Source organism: Hyperolius riggenbachi, chromosome 2, assembly GCF_040937935.1.
Source record: "Hyperolius riggenbachi isolate aHypRig1 chromosome 2, aHypRig1.pri, whole genome shotgun sequence".
NCBI classification, from domain to species: Eukaryota; Metazoa; Chordata; class Amphibia; order Anura; family Hyperoliidae; genus Hyperolius; species Hyperolius riggenbachi.
In genome coordinates this window covers 575,721,619-575,746,884 of record NC_090647.1, presented here as the reverse complement: position 1 = coordinate 575,746,884, position 25,266 = coordinate 575,721,619, and the positions used below count along the sequence as shown (strand labels likewise).

Below are 25,266 nucleotides of genomic sequence, written 5' to 3'. Positions count from 1 at the left end.
GGAACAAATCAGCTTTTATTTTATACCCCATGTAAGGAGATTAATCCCACTAAAGTGACCATGAGGTGACCCTGAAATACAAAGTCAGATACTCCCCTATTAACCCTTTCCCTGCCAGCCGATTTGTCCTAAAAGTGGGTTCACACTAGGTCTGGAAACGTATCCGTGGCTCCGATTCTCAAACCTGATCAAAACCAGAGCCACGGATAGCAATGCTAGAAATAGCAGCCGTCTTCACCCAAACAATAACCGGATCCGTCTGCGGTAAGGGGCAGTGAAGGGCAATAGGGAAACGGCTCCCCCTATAGACAGACAGCGTATGACATGGAAACGTATCGGTTTTCTGTGTCCCAGCCCTGCCTGTGGGTGGGGCAGGGGGCCGCCATGCTGGAGTGGGTAGCAGCCAGGATGGGGGGTTTGCAGCGGATGGAGCGGGGAGGTGTATCCCCCCCCCCCTTCATTGCTCCCCCTCCAGCTAGTTTCTGCGTAAAATACTTTAAAAATCAATGTTATAAAGCAAGCGGCGAGCGGGGAACTACTCACTTCCTTGCGCTCCACGGCTCGCCGCACCACTTCCTGTATGTCGCCCAATAAACTACAGAGGGCAGCTGCAAACCCCTCCAGCATGGCGCCCCTCCCCCCCCACGGCCAGGAATGGGGATAAACGGAGAGAAAAAAAATTGTTTACAAAAGCGGATCCAATCTGCAGGGGACAAGTGTGAACCCGGCCTAAACGCCACCATCTACTGCCAAGCAGTTCTTACACATTTTGCACTTATTAGGTTTACTTAAGATTTTTGACAAGAAAACCTACATGAAATAGGACATATTATATATTGTTTTTTCCGTACTGAATTGGGCTTAAACACTGAAACAAAATTTTGAACTTTTTCTGGAGATATAACATTTTTGAGTGAAATATGTTAAAAAAAAGTGCAATAAAAAACAAAATATTTTTCTGTTGTGTTTTGTTTTTTTCAAAGGAGAATTACATTTACTGACAAAAATGTTACTGTGTGTAAAAGCCCCGATCCTGCTGAATCCAATGATACCAGATACAGTATGTATTGCTATCCCACTTTTCCTGTCCTGGAATAGGTGCAGCCAGTACAGGTAGCCAGATATAGGTGCAGCCGGTATAGGTAGCCTGGAATAGGTGCAGCCAGTCCAGCAGCCAGATATACTGTAGGTGCAGCCAGTGTAGGTAGCCTGGAAGGTTCCCCCAGTCCAGGTAGCCAGATATAGGTGCAGCCAGTACAGGTAGCCAGATATAGGTGCAGCCAGTACATGTAGCCAGATATAGGTGCGACCAGTATAGGTAGCCAGATATAGGTGCAGCCAGTATTGGTACCCTGGAATAGGTATGGCCAGTCCAGCAGCCAGATATACTGTAGGTGCAGCCAGTGTAGGTAGCCTGGAATAGGTGCGTCCAGTCCAGCAGCCAGATATAGGTTTTGCCAGTATAGGTAGCTAGGTATAGGTGCCGCAAGTCCAGGTAGCCAGATATAGCTGCAGCCAGTATAGGTAGCCAGATATAGCTGCAGCCAGTATAGGTAGCCAGGTATAGGTGCCGCAAGTCCAGGTAGCCAGATATAGCTGCAGCCAGTATAGGTAGCCAGATATAGCTGCAGCCAGTATAGGTAGCCAGGTATAGGTGCCGCAAGTCCAGGTAGCCAGATATAGCTGCAGCCAGTATAGGTAGGCCGGAATAGGTGCAGCCAGTACAAGTAGCCAGATATAGCTGCAGCCAGTATAGGTAGCCAGATATAGCTGCAGCCAGTATAGGTAGGCTGGAATAGGTACCGCCAGTACAAGTAGCCAGATATAGCTGCAGCCAGTATAGGTAGCCAGATATAGCTGCAGCCAGTACAAGTAGCCAGATATAGCTGCAGCCAGTATAGGTAGCCAGATATAGCTGCAGCCAGTATAGGTAGCCAGATATAGCTGCAGCCAGTATAGGTAGCCAGATATAGCTGCAGCCAGTATAGGTAGCCAGATATAGCTGCAGCCAGTACAAGTAGCCCAGATATAGCTGCAGCCAGTATAGGTAGCCAGATATAGCTGCAGCCAGTATAGGTAGGCCGGAATAGGTGCAGCCAGTACAAGTAGCCAGATATAGCTGCAGCCAGTATAGGTAGCCAGATATAGCTGCAGCCAGTACAAGTAGCCAGATATAGCTGCAGCCAGTATAGGTAGCCAGATATAGGTGCAGCCAGTATAGGTAGCCAGATATAGCTGCAGCCAGTACAAGTAGCCAGATATAGCTGCAGCCAGTATAGGTAGCCAGATATAGCTGCAGCCAGTATAGGTAGCCAGATATAGCTGCAGCCAGTACAAGTAGCTAGATATAGCTGCAGCCAGTATAGGTAGCCAGATATAGCTGCAGCCAGTATAGGTAGCCAGATATAGCTGCAGCCAGTATAGGTAGCCAGATATAGCTGCAGCCAGTACAAGTAGCCAGATATAGCTGCAGCCAGTATAGGTAGCCAGATATAGCTGCAGCCAGTATAGGTAGCCAGATATAGCTGCAGCCAGTACAAGTAGCCAGATATAGCTGCAGCCTGTATAGGTAGCCAGATATAGCTGCAGCCAGTATAGGTAGGCCGGAATAGGTGCAGCCAGTACAAGTAGCCAGATATAGCTGCAGCCAGTACAAGTAGCCAGATATAGCTGCAGCCAGTACAAGTAGCCAGATATAGCTGCAGCCAGTATAGGTAGCCAGATATAGCTGCAGCCAGTACAAGTAGCCAGATATAGCTGCAGCCAGTACAAGTAGCCAGATATAGCTGCAGCCAGTATAGGTAGCCAGATATAGCTGCAGCCAGTATAGGTAGCCAGATATAGCTGCAGCCAGTATAGGTAGCCAGATATAGCTGCAGCCAGTACAAGTAGCTAGATATAGCTGCAGCCAGTATAGGTAGCCAGATATAGCTGCAGCCAGTATAGGTAGCCAGATATAGCTGCAGCCAGTATAGGTAGCCAGATATAGGTGCAGCCAGTATAGGTAGCCAGATATAGCTGCAGCCAGTACAAGTAGCCAGATATAGCTGCAGCCAGTACAAGTAGCCAGATATAGCTGCAGCCAGTATAGGTAGCCAGATATAGCTGCAGCCAGTACAAGTAGCCAGATATAGCTGCAGCCAGTATAGGTAGCCAGATATAGCTGCAGCCAGTATAGGTAGCCAGATATAGCTGCAGCCAGTATAGGTAGCCAGATATAGCTGCAGCCAGTACAAGTAGCTAGATATAGCTGCAGCCAGTATAGGTAGCCAGATATAGCTGCAGCCAGTACAAGTAGCCAGATATAGCTGCAGCCAGTATAGATAGCCAGATATAGCTGCAGCCAGTATAGGTAGCCAGATATAGCTGCAGCCAGTACAAGTAGCTAGATATAGCTGCAGCCAGTACAGGTAGCCAGATATAACTGCAGCCAGTATAGGTAGCCAGATATAGCTGCAGCCAGTATAGGTAGCCAGATATAGCTGCAGCCAGTATAGGTAGCCAGATATAGCTGCAGCCAGTATAGGTAGCCAGATATAGCTGCAGCCAGTATAGGTAGGCTGGAATAGGTGCCGCCAGTACAAGTAGCCAGATATAGCTGCAGCCAGTATAGGTAGGCCGGAATAGGTGCCGCCAGTACAAGTAGCCAGATATAGCTGCAGCCAGTATAGGTAGGCCGGAATAGGTGCCGCCAGTCCAGGTAGCCAGATATAGCTGCAGCCAGTATAGGTAGCCAGAAATAGCTGCAGCCAGTATAGGTAGCCAGATATAGCTGCAGCCAGTATAGGTAGGCCGGAATAGGTGCAGCCAGTACAAGTAGCCAGATATAGCTGCAGCCAGTATAGGTAGCCAGATATAGCTGCAGCCAGTATAGGTAGCCAGATATAGCTGCAGCCAGTATAGGTAGCCAGATATAGCTGCAGCCAGTATAGGTAGCCAGATATAGCTGCAGCCAGTATAGGTAGCCAGATATAGGTGCAGCCAGTATAGGTAGGCCGGAATAGGTGCCGCCAGTACAAGTAGCCAGATATAGCTGCAGCCAGTATAGGTAGCCAGATATAGCTGCAGCCAGTATAGGTAGCCAGATATAGCCGCAGCCAGTATAGGTAGCCAGATATAGCTGCAGCCAGTATAGGTAGGCCGGAATAGGTGCCGCCAGTACAAGTAGCCAGATATAGCTGCAGCCAGTATAGGTGCCCCAATATAGGTAGTAGGTACCCACACTATAGGTAGCAGGTATAAATTCCCCAGTATAGGTAGCAGGTATAGGTGCCTCTGTGGGGAGGGGGTATGACGTAATCCCTCCCTCCACATGGGCCCCCCTCATAAGCTCTCATGTGCCCAAGGTAAGCCATAGACAGGTAACGAGGAGGCTGAGAGAGGACTCTACGATAGACTTTACAGTTTAATACTCCTGTTTCATATGTGTGGATTCATGACACCTTACTGAGTGTAAATGTGCAATCCATTTATTGATAGGACTGATGTGCACAGAGAGATCAGCCATACAGATGTTCTGCCAGATTTCCTCATTTCTGAAAGGGGCTGGATTTTCCCCCTCTTGCAGGCGGGGCAATCAGCTCTCATGTCAGCCCCTCCCATCAGGATGACACTGCAGGGGGGGAGTGGCCTGACACCCTAAAGAAAGAAAGCACAGAGACAACAGGAGCCCACATAGTGCAGTGTGTCACAACAAGAGGTAATAGGTGGTGAAGGAAAGGTTGGTGCTCACAAAGGAAGGTTCCATGAGGGGCAACCAACCACTGGAAACAGGTGGAGATGTATAAACCCGACTCCACTCGGCTGCCCAGGAACAGCTGGATGCGGTCGCACTCTTAGGAAAGCAGCAACGATGGTCCTAAGAGCGGGAAAGCCTCATAGTACCACAGTGTAGCCCTCCCAAGGAGGGTGTCAGCATAAGGGGGAGTACATAGCAGGGAAATGAGCAGCGCTACTTAAAAACAGACTAGTGCCTACCTGCAAGAGAGTGCAAGCCCCACTTGTGGGATATAATACACACCGAGCATACACATGACCTGTCTACCACTGGAGGATGTTGGTTTCCTGTAACAGCTTGCATGCAACCTATTAAGTACTCGTCCCTCCCACTGCGAAGAAGTCAATCCTCCATGGGAGGGGCCTAACACTAAGTAAATCCTAACCTATGTATATGCATAGCCTGGGTGCGCTACCAAGTAAAATTGAAAAATCGAAAATTGTGCAAAAGGTGGATCAGCGCAACACCAGGCCGCCTCTGAATGGCCTCCAATCAGAGATGCGCTGAGCCCCCCCAGGAACTACAAACGCACCTTGAACCCAAACAGAAGCTCTGCATATACACCAAAAGCATGGCTGTTAAGTGGGAGCAGCTGACCTTGCTTTTGGTGTATATGCAGAGCTTCTGTTTGGGTTCAAGGTGCGTTTGTAGTTCCTGGGGGGGCTCAGCGCATCTCTGATGGAGGCCATTCGGAGGCGGCCTGGTGTTGCGCTGATCCACCTTTTGCGCAATTTTAAATTTTCGATTTTTTTTGATTAGCCACACCCAGGCTATGCATATACATAGGTTAGGATTTAGTTAGTGTTAGGCCCCTCCCATGGAGGATTGACTTCTACGCAGTGGGAGGGACGAGTACTTAATAGGTTGCATGCAAGCTGTTAATGGAAACCAACATCCTTCTCTAGTGGTAGACAGGTCATGTGTATGCTCGGTGTGTATTATATCCCACAAGTGGGGCTTGCACTCTTTTGCAGGTAGGCACTAGTCTGTTTTTAAGTAGCGCTGCTCATTTCCTTGCTATGTACTAATTTAATTTGTTTTTGGTCAGCTGCTCCCACTTAACAGCCATGCTTTTGGTGTATATGCAGAGCTTCTGTTTGGGTTCAAGGTGCGTTTGTAGTTCCTGGGGGGCTCAGCGCATCTCTGATTGGAGGCCATTCGGAGGCGGTCTGGTGTTGCGCTGATCCACCTTTTGCACAATTTTCGATAAGGTGGAGTAAGAGGAGCCCAGGAGTGTATGAAACTGAGGTAAAACCAACTAAAATAGAAATAAGAGGCGGCTTACCTCAATAACCACAAATTCACATAACAATGAATTGCAATATGCACTGGCAACGCGTTTCATGGTCCAAGCCCACTTCCTCAGACCAATTAAAGTGCCAATGAGTAGTCTGAGCTGAATAAGGAGTGCCTCATGCCTCAGTTTTATACAGGGTGCCTCTTACCCCCCCCCCCCCCCCCCGGCACCATAGGATGATATCTGGTACAACAGACCTCGGGGGTCCTTGTCTATCATCTGTTTGTGGAATTCCATCTACCGACACACCAGCCGGACACTGGCCAAACACCGTACTTTGCACTATGCAGCCATTTGCCGCTTATTGGCCAAACACGGTATTTTCAGCTTTTCAGACATTCCCATCATTTTCTCTCATCTGCTTATTGTACAGCCAATCCTCTGTCCAAGTGCTAGATATACTTCCCCATTTTCCTGTATATTTGTGTATAGTTTCCTAATAACCCCAGTGATTTATTCATTCCAGTGTTTGCCCTTATTACCTGCTTATTTCTGATCCCTGCTAGAGCTCTGTCCTCAGAAGAGACGCACTACCGCATTGTTTATCTTCTCTTCACCTCGTGTATCATGTGTGGTCACATCATCCAACCTTAAAGGGATGCGTAAAGAGACTCTGAAGTCTCATCGAATTCAGGTTTTTACTTAAAAAATCTCTTTAACATCATTGCCCCAAGTAAAACGCTGCATCCCCGTGGCTGAACACCAACTAAATCACCCCAAACTCCCCAGCAACAATCCATGACTTTCTTGGTTGGGGATTTTGCTGCCCAGCGAGGCAGAGCTTTCAGCTGCAGCTCTGCCTCCATGTGCATCAATCCACACGTATCTCCACCTCTCCCCCGCCCCTCTCAGTGAAAGAAGACTGAGAGGAGCGGGGAGAGGCGGCAATCCACTCTGATGGATGCATGTAGAGGCAGAGCTGCAGCCAAAAGCTCTGCCTCTTCACGGAAGCGCTCCCCGCAATGTGCCCTGGGGAATTTGGGGGGATTTAGTTAGTGTGCAGCTGTGAGGATGGAGTTAGGGCATTGATATTAAAGAGGTTTTTAAACTATAAACCTGAATTTTGAGAGACTTCAGTCTCTCTTTAAGCCATACAAAAATGCGTTTTACTCACCTGGGGCTTCTACCAGCCCCCTGCAGCCATCCTGTGCCCTCGCAGTCATGATGGGATCCTCCTGTCCCCCTGCCAGCAGCTACTTTCACTTTCAGCGACAGGACCAACAGGTCTGGCCATGCGTCTGCTTCTTCGCGTTCCTGTCCGCAATAGCTGGGACAGGAGGATCCGAGCGAGACTGTGAGGGCACAGGATGGCTGCAGGGGCTGGTAGAAGCAGAACTAGCTGGCGGAGGGGGGCTGGAGCAGCAGTGAGTGACTGCGAGGGCACAGGATGGCTGCAGGGGGCTGGTAGAGGCAGAACTAGCTGGAGGCGGGGGACTGGAGCAGCAGTGAGTGACTACGAGGGCACAGGATGGCTGCACGGGGCTGGTAGAAGCAGAACTAGCTGGTGGCGGGGGACTGGAGCAGCAGTGAGTGACTACGAGGGCACAGGATGGCTGCAGGGGCTGGTAGAAGCAGAACTAGCTGGCGGAGGGGGGCTGGAGCAGCAGTGAGTGACTGCGAGGGCACAGGATGGCTGCAGGGGGCTGGTAGAAGCAGAACTAGCTGGCAGTGGGGGACCAGAGGATTAGTGAGAGACTGCGAGGGCACAGGATGGCTGCAGGGGGCTGGTAGAAGCAGAACTAGCTGGAGGCGGGGGGCTGGAGCAGCAGTGAGTGACTGCGAGGGCACAGGATGGCTGCAGGGGGCTGGTAGAAGCAGAACTAGCTGGTGGCGGGGGACTGGAGCAGCAGTGAGTGACTACGAGGGCACAGGATGGCTGCATGGGGCTGGTAGAAGCAGAACTAGCTGGTGGCGGGGGACAGGAGCAGCAGTGAGTGACTACGAGGGCACAGAATGGCTGCATGGGGCTGGTAGAAGCAGAACTAGCTGGTGGCGGGGGACTGGAGCAGCAGTGAGTGACTACGAGGGCACAGGATGGCTGCATGGGGCTGGTAGAAGCAGAACTAGCTGGTGGCGGGGGACCGGAGCAGCAGTGAGTGACTACGAGGGCACAGGATGGCTGCATGCAGCTGGTAGAAGCAGAACTAGCTGGCGGCGGGGGACTGGAGCAGCAGTGAGTGACTACGAGGGCACAGGATGGCTGCATGGGGCTGGTAGAAGCAGAACTAGCTGGTGGCGGGGGACTGGAGCAGCAGTGAGTGACTACGAGGGCACAGGATGGCTGCATGGGGCTGGTAGAAGCAGAACTAGCTGGTGGCGGGGGACTGGAGCAGCAGTGAGTGACTAGGAGGGGTAGAAGCAGAACTAGCTGGCGGTGGGGGACCAGAGGATTAGTGAGAGACTGCGAGGGCACAGGAGGGCTGCATGGGGCTGGTAGAAGCCCCAGGTGAGTAGAACTCAGTTTTTTGTATTGCTTAAAGGGAACCTAAACTGAGAATGATATGGATTTTTCCTTTTTAAAATAATACCAGTTGCCTGACTCCCCTGCTGATCCTGTGTCTATAATACTTTCAGCCACAGCCCCTGAACAAGCATGCAGATCAGGTGCTCTGACTGAAGCCAGACTGGATTAGCTGCATGCTTGTTTCAGGTGTGTGATTCAGCCACTACTGCAGCCAAAGAGATCAGCAGGATGCCAAGCAACTGGTATTGTTTAAAAGGAAACATCTGTATCCCTCTCAGTTAAGGTTCCCTTTAAGTGTCCCTTTAAACGTTCTCAGAGATGTTGCGCTCCACCCACAGTTACTAATTTTCCACCTCTACTCAGTACCGGTTCACCACACCGTAATAGTCACAGATAAATAAGTCAAGAGGTGTAGGCACTACTACGGTCTCCCGGGGTGACGTTTCACACGGCTCTTTCTCCTCACTCCCTCTGTAAGGTTTCCAGAAAGTGCAAGCAGCCCTCAGGTCGATTTGCATAGAGGGGAGAAAACACAAACAACACGCCACATAGGGTAATAACGTCAGGCCAAAAGTATTACAACCTTCACCTGCCCCACACCGGTGTAGCACACTCCGGATATAATGTATATAGATTGCGCTCACCAGATAGTGTGGCTGCTCAATCACAAACAGCAGCAAACGCTTGCCATCTATAGCCAATCGGTCATGAAGCTTCTTATTCCTGCTGTAATTATCTCCAGTCCTCCACACACTTGTACTTTCAGATATGTCAAGAGAAAAAACACACAATAGTGCAGTATCTTAGCACTCTCTTTGGCACCTCCACCTCACCCTAGTGCAGCACCCTGTGCAATAAATGCAATGCGCTCACCAGATGGGGTGGCTGCTCAACGACAAACAGCAACAACGGCCCAATCTAAGCAGCCCCTGGCTCGCTGATCTTTTTCCTTTTGGCTGCAGTAGTCTCTGAAAATGCAGGTGTCTTCAACTCTATACTTGGAAACAAAGGCAGGCGCAGCACATAGTGTAGTATCCAGGCATAAATACACCTCCACCTTCTCCTTTATGTGAACCCAGCAAACGTGCACCCCACCAAGGTGTAAGTATCAGGTAAACTTATGCGCTCACCAGATCCTACTGCTGTCTATCCACAAACAGCAATACAGGCGTTTCATGCTCAGGCTTGACTCCTAGTCCACTATGTATGGCTCCTTTAAAAACTAAACAAACATTGCGCAGTACTACTTTAATTTTGATAAAAAATCCAAAGATTACACTCACATTTCCCAGAATGTTAAAAGCATATATAGATGAAAACTCCAGCGTCCTGGATCCAAACAGCATGCTCTCCTTAGTGTGCCGACCTCTAGCCCCGCCCAACGCGTTTCGTCCGGAGACTCATCAGGAGCTCCTGATGAGTCTCGGCATTATACTTGAGGTCAGCATTATACTTGTATAATTCCTCTATTTCTCCCTTTGTTACTATCCCTATGTGCACTGTGCGGCTGTCATGAAAGTTGTGTTACACAATGACAATAAAGTGCTTGAATCTCTTGACTCTTTACATGCAGATATAGAATTTGCCATCACTGCTTCCTGAGATGAGATATTGGCGAGACATGCGCAGTCTCCTCCTATTCCATGCAAACGTAACTACTTCTCAGCCAGGAGATAGAGTGGAGATGCCATCAGACAATAGTGTAATCAGGGTAGAGAACACAGGGGCATAGTTAGCTGTGTAGAGTGTCATAGGAGTTGCTGCTCTTACCTAGAGATGTCGCGAACCTCCGATTTTCAGTTCGCGAACCGGGTTCGCGAACTTCCGCGGAAGGTTCGGTTCGCGGAAAAATTCGCGAACCGCAATAGACTTCAATGGGGAGGCGAACTTTGAAAAATAGAAAAAATTATGCTGGCCACAAAAGTGATGGAAAAGATGTTTCAAGGGGTCTAACACCTGGAGGGGGGCATGGCGGAGTGGGATACATGCCAAAAGTCCCGGTGAAAAATCTGGATGTGACGTAAAGCAGCGTTTTAAGGGCAGAAATCACATTGAATGCTAAATTGCAGGCCTAACGTGCTTTCAAACATCTTGCATGTGTATACATCAATCAGGGAGTGTAATTAGAGTACTGCTTCACACTGACACACCAAACTCACTGTGTAACGCACCGCAAACAGCTGTTTGTGTAGTGACGGCCATGCTGGACTACTGCGCAACATGGCGTGATTGCTCTTCCTCACTCAGTGATGTCAGGTAATGTGTGACTTCCTTCTCAACTTTCCATGGCATTGTTAAAAAGCTTACGTTTTGTTTTTAATTTACATTTTCTACTTGCTGTGTACTTGTTCAGTACCGCTACAATGAGAATCCTGTGGAGGCGGGCAAGTCTGCCATTGTGACCCCAGGTAATGGCCGGGGAATGAGGGGTTTGAATCCGGTGTGGAGCCTGAGCAACGGCTACCACTACACAACTAAGGAGGGCAGCGGGCAGGCATGCACGCCCGCCCGCCCCGAGGTAGTGACCAAAAATAACAATACAGGAGGAGGACTTTCGAGGCCCTGCTGTGTATTTGAAATGAATGTACTTTAAATCCTTTAACGAGAACCAGTTATGGCGGGCAAAGATGACACCACATTCCTTTCACGAGAATCATATGGAGGCGGGCAAGTCTGTCATTTGTGACCCCAGGTAATGGCCGGGGAATGAGGGATGGAATCCGGTGTGGAGCCTGAGAAACGGCTACCACTACACATCCAAGGAGGGTTCACACTCAACACAACAGGTAGTTAGATGCAGTGAGCTGGGTTCACTCAACACAACGCTAGGTATATGCAGTGATGAGGTGGGTTAAGTAAACACAACAGGTACTGGGTAGTTAGATGCAGTGAGCTGGGTTCACTCAACAGTAAAGGTACTTAAGATGCAGTGAGGTGGGTTCTCACTCAACACAACAGGTAGTTAGATGCAGTGAGGTGGCCAGGTGGGCTCACACTCAACACAACAGGTAGTTAGATGCAGTGAGCTGGGTTCACTCAACACAAGGCTAGGTATATGCAGTGATGAGGTGGGTTAAGTAAACACAACAGGTACTGGGTAGTTAGATGCAGTGAGCTGGGTTCACTCAACAGTAAAGGTACTTAAGATGCAGTGAGGTGGGTTCTCACTCAACACAACAGGTAGTTAGATGCAGTGAGGTGGCCAGGTGGGTTCACACTCAACACAACAGGTAGTTAGATGCAGTGAGGTGGCCAGGTGGGTTCACACTCAACACAACAGGTAGTTAGATGCAGTGAGCTGGGTTCACTCAACAGTAAAGGTACTTAAGATGCAGTGAGGTGGGTTCTCACTCAACACAACAGGTAGTTAGATGCAGTGAGGTGGCCAGGTGGGCTCACACTCAACACAACAGGTAGTTAGATGCAGTGAGCTGGGTTCACTCAACACAAGGCTAGGTATATGCAGTGATGAGGTGGGTTAAGTAAACACAACAGGTACTGGGTAGTTAGATGCAGTGAGCTGGGTTCACTCAACAGTAAAGGTACTTAAGATGCAGTGAGGTGGGTTCTCACTCAACACAACAGGTAGTTAGATGCAGTGAGGTGGCCAGGTGGGTTCACACTCAACACAACAGGTAGTTAGATGCAGTGAGCTGGGTTCACTCAACAGTAAAGGTACTTAAGATGCAGTGAGGTGGGTTCTCACTCAACACAACAGGTAGTTAGATGCAGTGAGGTGGCCAGGTGGGTTCACACTCAACACAACAGGTAGTTAGATGCAGTGAGGTGGCCAGGTGGGCTCACACTCAACACAACAGGTAGTTAGATGTAGTGAGCTGGGTTCACTCAACACAACGCTAGGTATATGCAGTGATGATGTGGGTTAAGTAAACACAACAGGTACTGGGTAGTTAGATGCAGTGAGCTGGGTTCACTGAACAGTATACAGTAAAGGTACTTAGTTAAGATGCAGTGAGGTGGGTTCTCACTCAACACAACAGGTAGTTAGACTTAGATGCAGTGAGCTGGGTTCACTCAACACAACGCTAGGTATATGCAGTGATGAGGTGGGTTAAGTAAACACAACAGGTACTGGGTAGTTAGATGCAGTGAGCTGGGTTCACTCAACACAAAGCTAGGTATATGCAGTGATGAGGTGGGTTAAGTAAACACAACAGGTACTGGGGTATATGCAGTACTGGGTAGTACAATGTGCAGCTCCCTGTCACACACACAGGCAGTCAGTCACTGAATGTGCTGGGCTGCTGGCAGTGGCACACACACTATCAATTAGCAAGGCTGTGCATGCAACAAAAGTGTCAGGAAAAAAAAAAGTACAGGTTGAGCTCTGAAAAGAGCTGTTGCTGGGTGCTTTAAAAGCAATATTAATCAGTCAGGAACAAGCAAAGCAGCCTAGAACCTAACTAATCTGTCCCTAAGAGAAAAAGTCTGCAGCAGCTGTCCCTTTCCTCTGTCTAGCAGGCACACGAGTAATGGCCGCCGGAGGCTGCCTTATATAAGGGGGGGTGGGGCTCCAGGGCTTACTGTAGCCTGAATGGCTACAATGTGCCTGCTGACTGTGATGCAGAGGGTCAAAGTTGACCCTCATAGTGCATTATGGGGCGAATCGAACTTCCGGAAAAGTTCGCCTGGCGCAGGCGAACGCGAACCCCCAATGTTCGCCTGGAACCGTTCGCCGGCGAACCGTTCGGTACACCTCTACTCTTACCCCTAAGTATTTAATAAAGCAAGGCCTATACTGCACACCAAAAGCAGAGGAAATATGCAAGCCTGGCCTGCAGGAAAGTTACAAAATAATACTTGTGACTTGGCCAGGATTAAGTCCCAACACTAGAGCATGAGTGTAACAGATGAGGAAGGGTAACCTGCGGGTAAGTTACTATCAAAGCTAGATCCTCAGCAAACAGGGATCATTTATATTCAGCGCTACCAATAGAGTAACCCTTGCTGTCCAGCGAATAGCAACTGCCAGGGGCTGCATTGCTAAGGCAGAAATAGCTGGGGATAGGGGACATCCCTGCCTGGTGCCTCTGGCAATGGAGGGCGGCATTGGGCAAGAGGTAGGAGGCTTCATAGTGGCAGAAGGAGAGGAATAGAGCACCCCAATAGCATTCAAGAAGTCACAATGTACCCGGAATCTCTGACCTGCAGAGTCCATATAAGGCCAATTCAGGCTGACAGAAGCCTTCTCAGTGTCCAGGGCTAATACTGCCAGTTGGCCAGAATGCTTTATAGCATGGTGAATAATGTCTATCATTTTATGGCTATTGTGGGGCCTGCCTGAAGGGCACAAAGCCCACCTGATGTTTATGTATAAGCGGGTTTATACATTTATGGACACTGGCTGCCATTATTGAGGTGAGAAGCTTGTAGTGGAGATAAGGAGAGAGATTGGGGGATAGTTAGTCGGGGAGAGGGGTCCTCGCTGTCCTTAGATATCACCGTGACATGACCGGCTGGAAATTCAGGGAGTACAGGATGACCTCCAGGTATAGTTATAGCGTTTGGGGGGAGGAAATTGTGTATAATATTTGGGCGTCAGGATAACAGGACCAGGTGCTCTCCCAGCTTCTCATTATTAATAGCTGCAGCCATTTCCTTATCTGACACTTCAGCGTTTAGCTGTTCTCTAGACTCATCCGAGAGGTGGGGGGAAATATCAATAAGAAACGAGGCAGCTTCAGCTGTAGATGCTATTCTATCAGGACTGGAAAGTGTCTGATCATATTGCTGGAAGGTATTGTAGAGCAATTGGGGGTCAGTTGCTTCAGTCCCGATCGCTGGCCTCATTTTGTGTATCCTGTTGACATGTCACTGACTGTCCTCAGAGGAGCTCACACTCTAATCCTACCATAATCATAGTCTAATGCCCTACTGTATTATTATTATGTATTCATAAAGCACTGACATCTTCTGCCGCACTTTACAGAGTACATAGTCATGTCACTGACTGTCCTCAGAGGAGCTCACACTCTAATCCCTACCATAGTCATAGTCTAATGCCCTACCGTATTATTATTATGTATTCATAAAGCACTGACATCTTCTGCAGCACATCACAGAGTACATAGTCATGTCACTGACTGTCCTCAGAGGAGCTCACAATCTAATTCTACCATAGTTATAGTCTAATGTCCTACCATATTATTATTATGTATTTATATAGCACTGACATCTTCTGCAGCACATTACAGAGTACATAGACATGTCACTCGCTGTCCTCAGAGGAGCTCACAATCTAATTCTACCATAGTTATAGTCTAATGTCCTACCATATTATTATTATGTATTTATAAAGCACTGACATCTTCTGCAGCACATTACAGAGTACATAGTTATGTCACTGACTGTCCTCAGAGGCGCTCACACTCTAATCCCTACCATAGTCTAATGTCCTACCATATTATTATTATGTATCTATATAGCACTGAAATCCTCTGCAGCACTTTACTGAGTACACAGTCATGTCACTGGCTCGCCTCAGAGGTGCTTCAATTACATTTATGATGTTTTAATTATGAGTAGCTAACATCATAGCTCACAATAGTCCTGAATGTGATAAGTGACAGATGAGGGGGAAATAGACAGGCTTAACTCTCTAAACACACACAGGGTGCATTTCTCTGTTTCCTTCTGTCCTGTGCAAGGGTTTAGGCCCACTTTAAATACTCACTGGCTGCTCTGCCTTCCTATGATTAATAATAGAGGCTGCAGTTAGCTGACTGACCACAAGATGGCAAACCCACTTCCAGCAGCTGGAACGCAGACACCGGAAATAGTACCACAGAGAGGAAGTAATGACAGACCGGAAGTAAATCAGGGATTTCCTCGTGCTGCAGACTGAGAGGTGAGAGGGGAACTTATATTTGTAAAATAACTCAGTTATAAATAATATTATCTGAGTGAAAAGTGGGGAAATATTTTTATTTGCAGCCAACACAGGGTGAGGGGAGGAGCACATAGTGGGGGAGGGGAGGACAGGTATTGGGGTGAGGGGGAGGAGCACATAGTGGGGGAGGGGAGGACAGGTATTGAGGTGAGGGGAGGAGCACATAGTGGAGGAGGGGAGGACAGGTATTGGGGTGTGGGGAGGGGCACATAGTGGGGGAAGGGAGGACAGGTATTGGGGGGAGCACATAGTGGGGGAGGGGAGGACAGGTATTGGGGTGAGGGAAGGAGCACATAGTGGGGAAGGGGAGGACAGGTAGTGGGGGAGGGGAGGACAGGTATTGGGGTGAAGGGGGGAGGGCAGGTATTGGGGTGAGAAAAGGAGCACATGCTGGGGGAGGGGAGGAAAGGTATTGGGGTGGGGGAGGAGCACATAGTGAGGAAGGGGAGGAGCACATAGTGGGGGAGGGGAGGACAGGTATTGGGGCGAGGGGAGGAGCACATAGTGGGGGAGGGGAGGACAGGTATTGGGAGGAGCACATAGTGGGGGAGGGGAGGACAGGTATTAGGGAGGTGAACATAGTGGGTGAGGGAGGTTGGGGAAGGTATTGGGGTGAAGGGAGCACATATTGGGGGAGGGGAGGACTGGTCAGCGGTGGGCTCCCCAGTCCCTAAGGACTCTAATTCGTGATTGAAATAAGGCTTAATTGCCTCAGCTGTGCGGCTGGGAGACAAGGGGTTACTTACCCATAAGTCCGATGTCTTCTATGCGTTCCAAACGTCTTGCACGCGTCCTGGAAGACTCACTACTGCGCACTTCCTCCTTCCAACTTGAAATAGGAAGTGCGCAGTAGTGAGTCTTGCAAAGCGTCCAATAACACGCATGCAAGATGTTTGGAATGCATAGAAGAAATCGGACTTATGGGTAAGTAACCCCTTCTCTCCCAGCCGCACAGCTGAGGCAATTAAGTCTCATTTCAATCATTAATTTGAGTCCTTTGGGACTGGTGAGCACAACCCTAGGACTGGTATTGTGGTGGGGGAAGTGTTTAGCGTAGAAGGACATTCTGTGCACTTCCTGTCTGTCACATGAAGCGGATAGACACCCCCTGCAGACGTGACTGGAGAGGTGAGGAGGGTTCTGGGAGTGTCACATGACTGGAGAGGTGAGGAGGATTCTGGGAGTGTCACATGACCTTACCTTCAGTCTCTCCATACAGAAGTGGATGATTGGTGTCAGGACACCTTCTGGGGAAAAGGCACAGGAAACAAAAAACACGGGAGCCCAATAGTGTAATATGTTAAGTCAAAATTGTCAATATAGAAGATAAGAATCTACTCACAAGAGTGGGTTGCAGAGGGGCAACCGACCACAGGAAGCAGGTGGAGACAATTAACCCGACTCCACTCGGGGAGGTCACTAAGGACCTGGATGCGGTCGCTCTCCTTGGAAAAAAGAAGAGAGGCAGATGTCCACCGTGGTGTAAACCACATATGTTCTGCCTCCACCCCTCACACGGGTATCGTATGGGGGTTAGGGATGCACTAAATGGTTTAAAGAGGCGCCCTGGTGGTATATAAAAGCGTTTAAAAGCAGTTTAAAACCAAGAAAAGGTTTGAGGTTGCTTACCTCAAGGACGACAAATCTTTGTAGGGACAAAAGATTTTATTGGTAGCACAGGCAACGCGTTTCACGGGTCTGAGCCCGCTTCCTCAGGCCAATAGCAGTGCCAGGCCAATTGAAATAGCAAGCTAAGGGAGAAGTCTGGTGACCATCGCGGTGCCCCCACCTCACCCCCTGATATCTGAGAGACACGAGAAGCCCACAACATCCTCACTGATCTGCTGTTGGGGTGAGTTGAGCATTAGCAGGAATTATGGGACAGTATCCAGTGACAGCCAGTGATTTGTATGGTGGTGACTGTATCATTCTGTGTGTCAGGTTCCTATAAGGAGGCTCATTGTCTCATCTATTTCTCCATGGAGGAGGGGCAGTATATAGAAGGACACCAGGACCTCTACAAGGACGCCATGATGGAGAGTCAGCCGCCTCTCACATCACCGGGTAAGAGGAGACTTTCATTTCTTGCACAGGAGAGAGCAGTACTTGGGGTCCACCTAGATCCCCCATCATCTGATAAACACATAGAGACAATGTATTCAGTCAGTGTATGTGTTTCCTACAGATGTATCCAGTAACAGAAACCCACCAGAGAGATGTACAGGTCCTCTTTATTCCCAGGATTGTCCACCTAGATCCCCCATCATCTGATAATCACATAGAGATAATGTATTCAGTCAGTGTGTGTGTTTCCTACCGATGTATCCAGTACCAGAAACCCACCAGAGAAATGTACAGGTCCTCTTTATTCCCAGGATTGCCCACCTAGATCCCCCATCATCTGATAATCACATAGAGACAATGTATTCAGTCAGTGTGTGTGTTTCCTACAGATGTATCCAGTACCAGAAACCCACCAGAGAGATGTACAGGTCCTCTTTATTACCAGGATTGTCCACCTAGATCCCCCATCATCTGATAAACACATAGAGACAATGTATTCAGTCAGTGTGTGTGTTTCCTACAGATGTATCCAGTAACAGAAACCCACCAGAGAGATGTACAGGTCCTCTTTATTCCCAGGATTCTCCACAGGATGATCTCGCCCCCCTTGACCATTATCAGGTAGGTGGGACTGGGGGTCTTCAGAGACTCTGAACTGTATTATATTCTCCTTCTGCATGTGCTGTTATCTGTGGTCACAATTTAAATTATATCTCATTTTCTGCACTTAGGGTGGAGAACTGATACATGTAGGTGTTGTGGTTAAAAAGGAAGAAGAGACGTATGTGAGGAGTGATCAGCAGTCTATGGAGGAGGGAGACACGATGAGGACAAGTAAAGAGGAAGAAGAGACGTATGTGAAGAGTGATCAGCAGTCTATGGAGGAGGGAGACATGATGAGGACATGTAAAGAGGAAGAAGAAGAGACGTATGTGGGGAGTGATCAGCAGTCTATGGAGGAGAGGGACATGATGAGGACAAGTAAAGAGGAAGAAGAAGAGACATATGTGAGGAGTGATCAGCAGACTATGGAGGAGGGAGGCATGATGAGGACAAGTAAAGAGGAAGAAGAGACGTATGTGAAGAGTGATCAGCAGTCTATGGAGGAGGGAGACACGATGAGGACAAGTAAAGAGGAAGAAGAGACGTATGTGAAGAGTGATCAGCAGTCAATGGAGGAGGGAGACATGATGAGGACAAGTAAAGAGGAAGAAGAAGAGACGTATGTGAGGAGTGATCAGCAGTCTATGGAGGAGAGGGACATGATGAGGACAAGTAAAGAGGAAGAAGAAGAGACATATGTGAGGAGTGATCAGCAGACTATGGAGGAGGGAGGCATGATGAGGACAAGTAAAGAGGAAGAAGAAGAGACGTATGTGAGGAGTGATCAGCAGTCTATGGAGGAGGGAGGCGTGATGAGGACAAGTAAAGAGGAGGACAATGTTACAGAGGGCAGAACAGGTGAGTAATCAGCAGTAATATAGGATAATGTGGATGGTTATTGCTGGTGTGGCTGTATTGCTGCTCACAGACTGGCCTGATTCGGGGTTATGCTCTGTAGAAGGGTTAGATTTTTGTCATCTTAGCCACTCCCCACCACAGGCCATTTTACTCTTAACGCGAAGAGACATTTTTACCTTTCAGTGCTCCTCCCATTTATTTTGCCATAGCATTATCACTACTTATCACTACTATGTACATTACTGTGCACAGATAGGAGGGGGGGGGGGGTGTTAGTGTTACCGGTCTGTAATAAGCTGATAATGGTCACTGTACATTAGGGCTGCACGATTTTAGGAAAAAATAGAAATTGCGATTTTTTTTTTTTTTCCTCAAATTGCGATTTCGATTTTTTTCACGATTTTCTTTAAATCGAGCTTTAGCACTAAATTCACAGTGCCCCCAGTATAGTTTAGCCAGGTAAGCGCCTCTAGTATAGTTGCCCCAGTATAAGATCCTGCTATAAATAAAGAGCATTTTGATGACAATTGAGGCAGACTGTGTACGAGAGAACTTGTTAATCTGGCCACAGAGCTTCCAGCAGGGTAATAGTTAAAGTGCAGAGTATCATAAATAACAGTGAGAGGAGGCTGAGGAATGTGAGAAGGGCAATGAGGGGTAGGAGTGGGTGATCTATTACCTGCAGACCGTCACCCGCAGCATCCAGACAGATCACCAGCGCTGCGGTATTAAAGAGACAGTGTAACATCAAAAAGATCCCCTGGGGGGTACTCACCTCGGGTGGGGGAAGCCTCCGGATCCTAATGAGGCTTCCCACGCCGTCCTCTGTCCCACGGGGGTCTCGCCGCAGCCCTCCGAACAGCCGGCGACTGTGCCGACTGTCAGTTCAATATTTACCTTTGCTGGCTCCAGCGGGGGTGCTGTGGCGACTTTCGGCACGGAAATAGACGGAAATACCCGATCTCCGTCGGGTCCGCTCTATTGCGCAGGCGCCGGAAACTTGCGCCTGCGCAGTAGAGCAGACCCGACGGAGATCGGGTATTTCCGCCTACTTCGGCGCCGACAGCCGTCAGAGCGCCTGCGCAGGAGCCAGGAAGGTAAATATTACGTCACCGCTGCACGGAGGGCTACAGCGAGACCCCTGACGGATGGAGGACGGCGTGGGAAGCCTCATTAGGATCCGGAGGCTTCCCCCACACGAGGTGAGTACCCCCCAGGGGCCGTTTTGTCGTTACAGTTCCTCTTTAAGGAAGTGTAAGGAGAGGGACAGAAAACCATCACTGCTTCTATAAGCAAGTGTGCAGAGAGGGAGACATCTGTGTACGGAGCACAGAAGCGGGGCTCAGGGGTGCCAGGACAGGAAAGAGTTCGGAGCCCCTCCTTCTAATAGTCTAACCTTACAGCGCTGCCTTTCCTCCTGGCCAGCTCTCGTCACTTTCAGCAGCAGCTGCTGTTAATACGCTGGCTCTGCCTCTTTCCCTCCCGGCAGTTCCTGGGGCCAGCTGATGAAAATCTAATCCTGCATCACTGCGCTCCCCATGTTGTTGGAAGGGGGAGGCGTGGCAGAAGCTAGGACTAGCAGTGAATATTTATGAGTGTTAATAAGCCGGGCAGCAGGGGGAGGGCGAGTCCATTCCAGAGCAGCCCACAGCACCACCAATCACTTTGTACCACCCTCTGTAAAGCTCCGCCTACCTCCTCCATCATACCATCTCTATCTAGCTATTGGTGGCGCTGTGTGCTGCTCTGGACTGGACTCGCCCTCCCCCTGCTGCCCGGCTCATTAACAATCATAAATATTCACTGCTAGTCGCAGCTTCTGCCAATCAGTGGCTCCCAAAACCGAAGCTACTGACGATCCTGAAATCGGCTGCACGTGAAACGCGGTTTCAGTTTAAAACCGCAAAACCGTGCAGCCCTACTGTACATTACTGTACACAGATCAGTCACAGCAGGGGGGAGTTAGTGTTACCGGCCTGTAATAAGCTGATAATGGTCACTGTACATTACTGCACACAGATTGGTCACAGGAGGGGGGAGTTAGTGTTACTGGCCTGTAATACGCTGATAATGGTCACTGTACATTACTGTACACAGATTGGTCACAGTAGGGGGTGACATAGTGTTACCGGCCTGTAATAAGCTGATAATGGTCACTGTACGTTACTGTACACAGATCAGTCACAGCAGGGGGGAGTTAGTGTTACCGGCCTGTAATAAGCTGATAATGGTCACTGTACATTACTGCACACAGATTGGTCACAGGAGGGGGGAGTTAGTGTTACTGGCCTGTAATACGCTGATAATGGTCACTGTACATTACTGTACACAGATTGGTCACAGTAGGGGGTGACATAGTGTTACCGGCCTGTAATAAGCTGATAATGGTCACTGTACATTACTGTACACAGATCAGTCACAGCAGGGGGGAGTTAGTGTTACTGGCCTGTAATAAGCTGATAATGGTCACTGTACATTACTGCACACAGATTGGTCACAGGAGGGGGGAGTTAGTGTTACTGGCCTGTAATACGCTGATAATGGTCACTGTACATTACTATACACAGATCAGTCACAGCAGGGGGGAGTTAGTGTTACTGGCCTGTAATAAGCTGATAATGGTCACTGTACATTACTGTACACAGATTGGTCACAGTAGGGGGGAGTTAGTGTTACCGGCCTGTAATAAGCTGATAATGGTCACTGTACATTACTGTACACAGATTGGTCTCAGTAGGGGGGAGTTAGTGTTACTGGCCTGTAATACGCTGATAATGGTCACTGTACATTACTGTACACAGATTGGTCACAGTAGGGGGTGACATAGTGTTACTGGCCTGTAATAAGCTGATAATGGTCACTGTAGATTACTGTACACAGATTGGTCACAGTAGGGGGGAGTTAGTGTTACTGGCCTGTAATAAGCTGATAATGGTCACTGTACATTACTGTACACAGATTGGTCACAGTAGGGGGAGTTAGTGGCACCAGCCTGTAATAAGCTGATAATGGTCACTGTACATTACTGTACACAGATTGGTCTCAGTAGGGGGAGTTAGTGTTACTGGCCTGTAATACGCTGATAATGGTCACTGTACATTACTGTACACAGATTGGTCACAGTAGGAGTGACTTAGTGTTACCAGCCTGTAATAAGCTGATAATGGTCACTGTACATTACTGTACACAGACTGGTCACAGTAGGGGGGAGTTAGTGTTACTGGCCTGTAATAAGCTGATAATGGTCACTGTACATTACTGTACACAGATTGGTCACAGTAGGGGGAGTTAGTGGCACCAGCCTGTAATAAGCTGATTATGGTCACTGTACATTACTGTACACAGATTGGTCTCAGTAGGGGGGAGTTAGTGTTACTGGCCTGTAATAAGATGATAATGGTCACTATACATTACTGTACACATATTGGTCACAGTAGGGGTAAGTTAGTGTTACTGGCCTGTAATAAGCTGATAATGGTCACTGTACATTACTGTACACAGATTGGTCACAGTAGGGGTGTTAGTGTTACTGGCCTGTAATAAGATGATAATGGTCACTATACATTACTGTACACATATTGGTCACAGTAGGGGTAAGTTAGTGTTACTGGCCTGTAATAAGCTGATAATGGTCACTGTACATTACTGTACACAGATTGGTCACAGCGGGGGGAGTTAGTGTTACCAGCCTGTAATAAGCTGATAATGGTCACTGTACATTACTGTACACAGATTGGTCACAGTAGGGGGGAGTTAGTGTTACTGGCCTGTAATAAGCTGATAATGGTCACTTTACATTACTGTACACAGATTGGTCACAGTAGGGGGAGTTAGTGGCACCAGCCTGTAATAAGCTGATTATGGTCACTGTACATTACTGTACACAGATTGGTCTCAGTAGGGGGGAGTTAGTGTTACTGGCCTGTAATAAGCTGATAATGGTCACTGTACATTACTGTACACATATTGGTCACAGTAGGGGTAAGTTAGTGTTACTGGCCTGTAATAAGCTGATAATGGTCACTGTACATTACTGTACACAGATTGGTCACAGTGGGGGGAGTTAGTGTTACCAGCCGGTAATAAGCTGATAATGGTCACTGTACATTACTGTACACAGATTGGTCTCAGTAGGGGGCAGTTAGTGTTACTGGCCTATAATAAGATGATAATGATCACTGTACATTACTGTACACGGATCAGTCACAGCAGGGGGAGTTAGTGTTACTGGCCTGTAATAAGCTGATAATGGTCACTGTATATTACTGTACACAGATTGGTCACAGTAGGGGGAGTTAGTGTTACTGGCCTGTAATAAGCTGATAATGGTCACTGTACATTACTGTACACAGATTGGTCTCAGTAGGGGGCAGTTAGTGTTACTGGCCTATAATAAGATGATAATGATCACTGTACATTACTGTACACGGATCAGTCACAGCAGGGGGAGTTAGTGTTACTGGCCTGTAATAAGCTGATAATGGTCACTGTATATTACTGTACACAGATTGGTCACAGTAGGGGGAGTTAGTGTTACTGGCCTGTAATAAGCTGATAATGGTCACTGTACATTACTGTACACAGATTGGTCACAGTAGGGGTGACTTAGTGTTACTGGCCTGTAATAAGCTGATAATGGTTACTGTACATTACTGTACACAGATTGGTCACAGTAGGGGAGTTAGTGTTACCGGCCTGTAATAAGCTGATAATGGTCACTGTACATTACTGTACACAGATTGGTCTCAGTAGGGGGCAGTTAGTGTTACTGGCCTATAATAAGATGATAATGATCACTGTACATTACTGTACACGGATCAGTCACAGCAGGGGGAGTTAGTGTTACTGGCCTGTAATAAGCTGATAATGGTCACTGTATATTACTGTACACAGATTGGTCACAGTAGGGGAGTTAGTGTTACCGGCCTGTAATAAGCTGATAATGGTCACTGTACATTACTGTACACAGATTGGTCACAGTAGGGGTGACTTAGTGTTACCAGCCTGTAATAAGCTGATAATGGTCACTGTACATTACTGTACACAGACTGGTCACAGTAGGGGGGAGTTAGTGTTACTGGCCTGTAATAAGCTGATAATGGTCACTGTACATTACTGTACACAGATTGGTCACAGTAGGGGGGAGTTAGTGTTACTGGCCTGTAATAAGATGATAATGGTCACTATACATTACTGTACACATATTGGTCACAGTAGGGGGAGTTAGTGGCACCAGCCTGTAATAAGCTGATTATGGTCACTGTACATTACTGTACACAGATTGGTCTCAGTAGGGGGGAGTTAGTGTTACTGGCCTGTAATAAGATGATAATGGTCACTATACATTACTGTACACATATTGGTCACAGTAGGGGTAAGTTAGTGTTACTGGCCTGTAATAAGCTGATAATGGTCACTGTACATTACTGTACACAGATTGGTCACAGTGGGGGGAGTTAGTGTTACCAGCCTGTAATAAGCTGATAATGGTCACTGTACATTACTGTACACAGATTGGTCACAGTAGGGGGGAGTTAGTGTTACTGGCCTGTAATAAGCTGATAATGGTCACTTTACATTACTGTACACAGATTGGTCACAGTAGGGGGAGTTAGTGGCACCAGCCTGTAATAAGCTGATTATGGTCACTGTACATTACTGTACACAGATTGGTCTCAGTAGGGGGGAGTTAGTGTTACTGGCCTGTAATAAGATGATAATGGTCACTATACATTACTGTACACATATTGGTCACAGTAGGGGTAAGTTAGTGTTACTGGCCTGTAATAAGCTGATAATGGTCACTGTACATTACTGTACACAGATTGGTCACAGTAGGGGTGTTAGTGTTACTGGCCTGTAATAAGATGATAATGGTCACTATACATTACTGTACACATATTGGTCACAGTAGGGGTAAGTTAGTGTTACTGGCCTGTAATAAGCTGATAATGGTCACTGTACATTACTGTACACAGATTGGTCACAGTGGGGGGAGTTAGTGTTACCAGCCTGTAATAAGCTGATAATGGTCACTGTACATTACTGTACACAGATTGGTCTCAGTAGGGGGCAGTTAGTGTTACTGGCCTATAATAAGATGATAATGATCACTGTACATTACTGTACACGGATCAGTCACAGCAGGGGGAGTTAGTGTTACTGGCCTGTAATAAGCTGATAATGGTCACTGTATATTACTGTACACAGATTGGTCACAGTAGGGGGAGTTAGTGTTACTGGCCTGTAATAAGCTGATAATGGTCACTGTACATTACTGTACACAGATTGGT

At 48.0% G+C, this 25,266-nt stretch overlaps 1 protein-coding gene across 1 annotated transcript in view; it reads left to right on the top strand.

Annotated features, from left to right (window-relative positions):
- Nucleotides 1–25,266, top strand: part of LOC137545330 (uncharacterized) — a 197,645-nt gene that overhangs the window by 73,073 nt on the left and 99,306 nt on the right. The window contains exons 9-11 of the mRNA XM_068266440.1: nucleotides 17,390–17,512; nucleotides 18,036–18,133; nucleotides 18,244–18,346. Coding sequence (XP_068122541.1) covers nucleotides 17,390–17,512; nucleotides 18,036–18,133; nucleotides 18,244–18,346 — 324 coding nt within the window. The remainder of the gene's footprint in view (nucleotides 1–17,389; nucleotides 17,513–18,035; nucleotides 18,134–18,243; nucleotides 18,347–25,266) is intronic.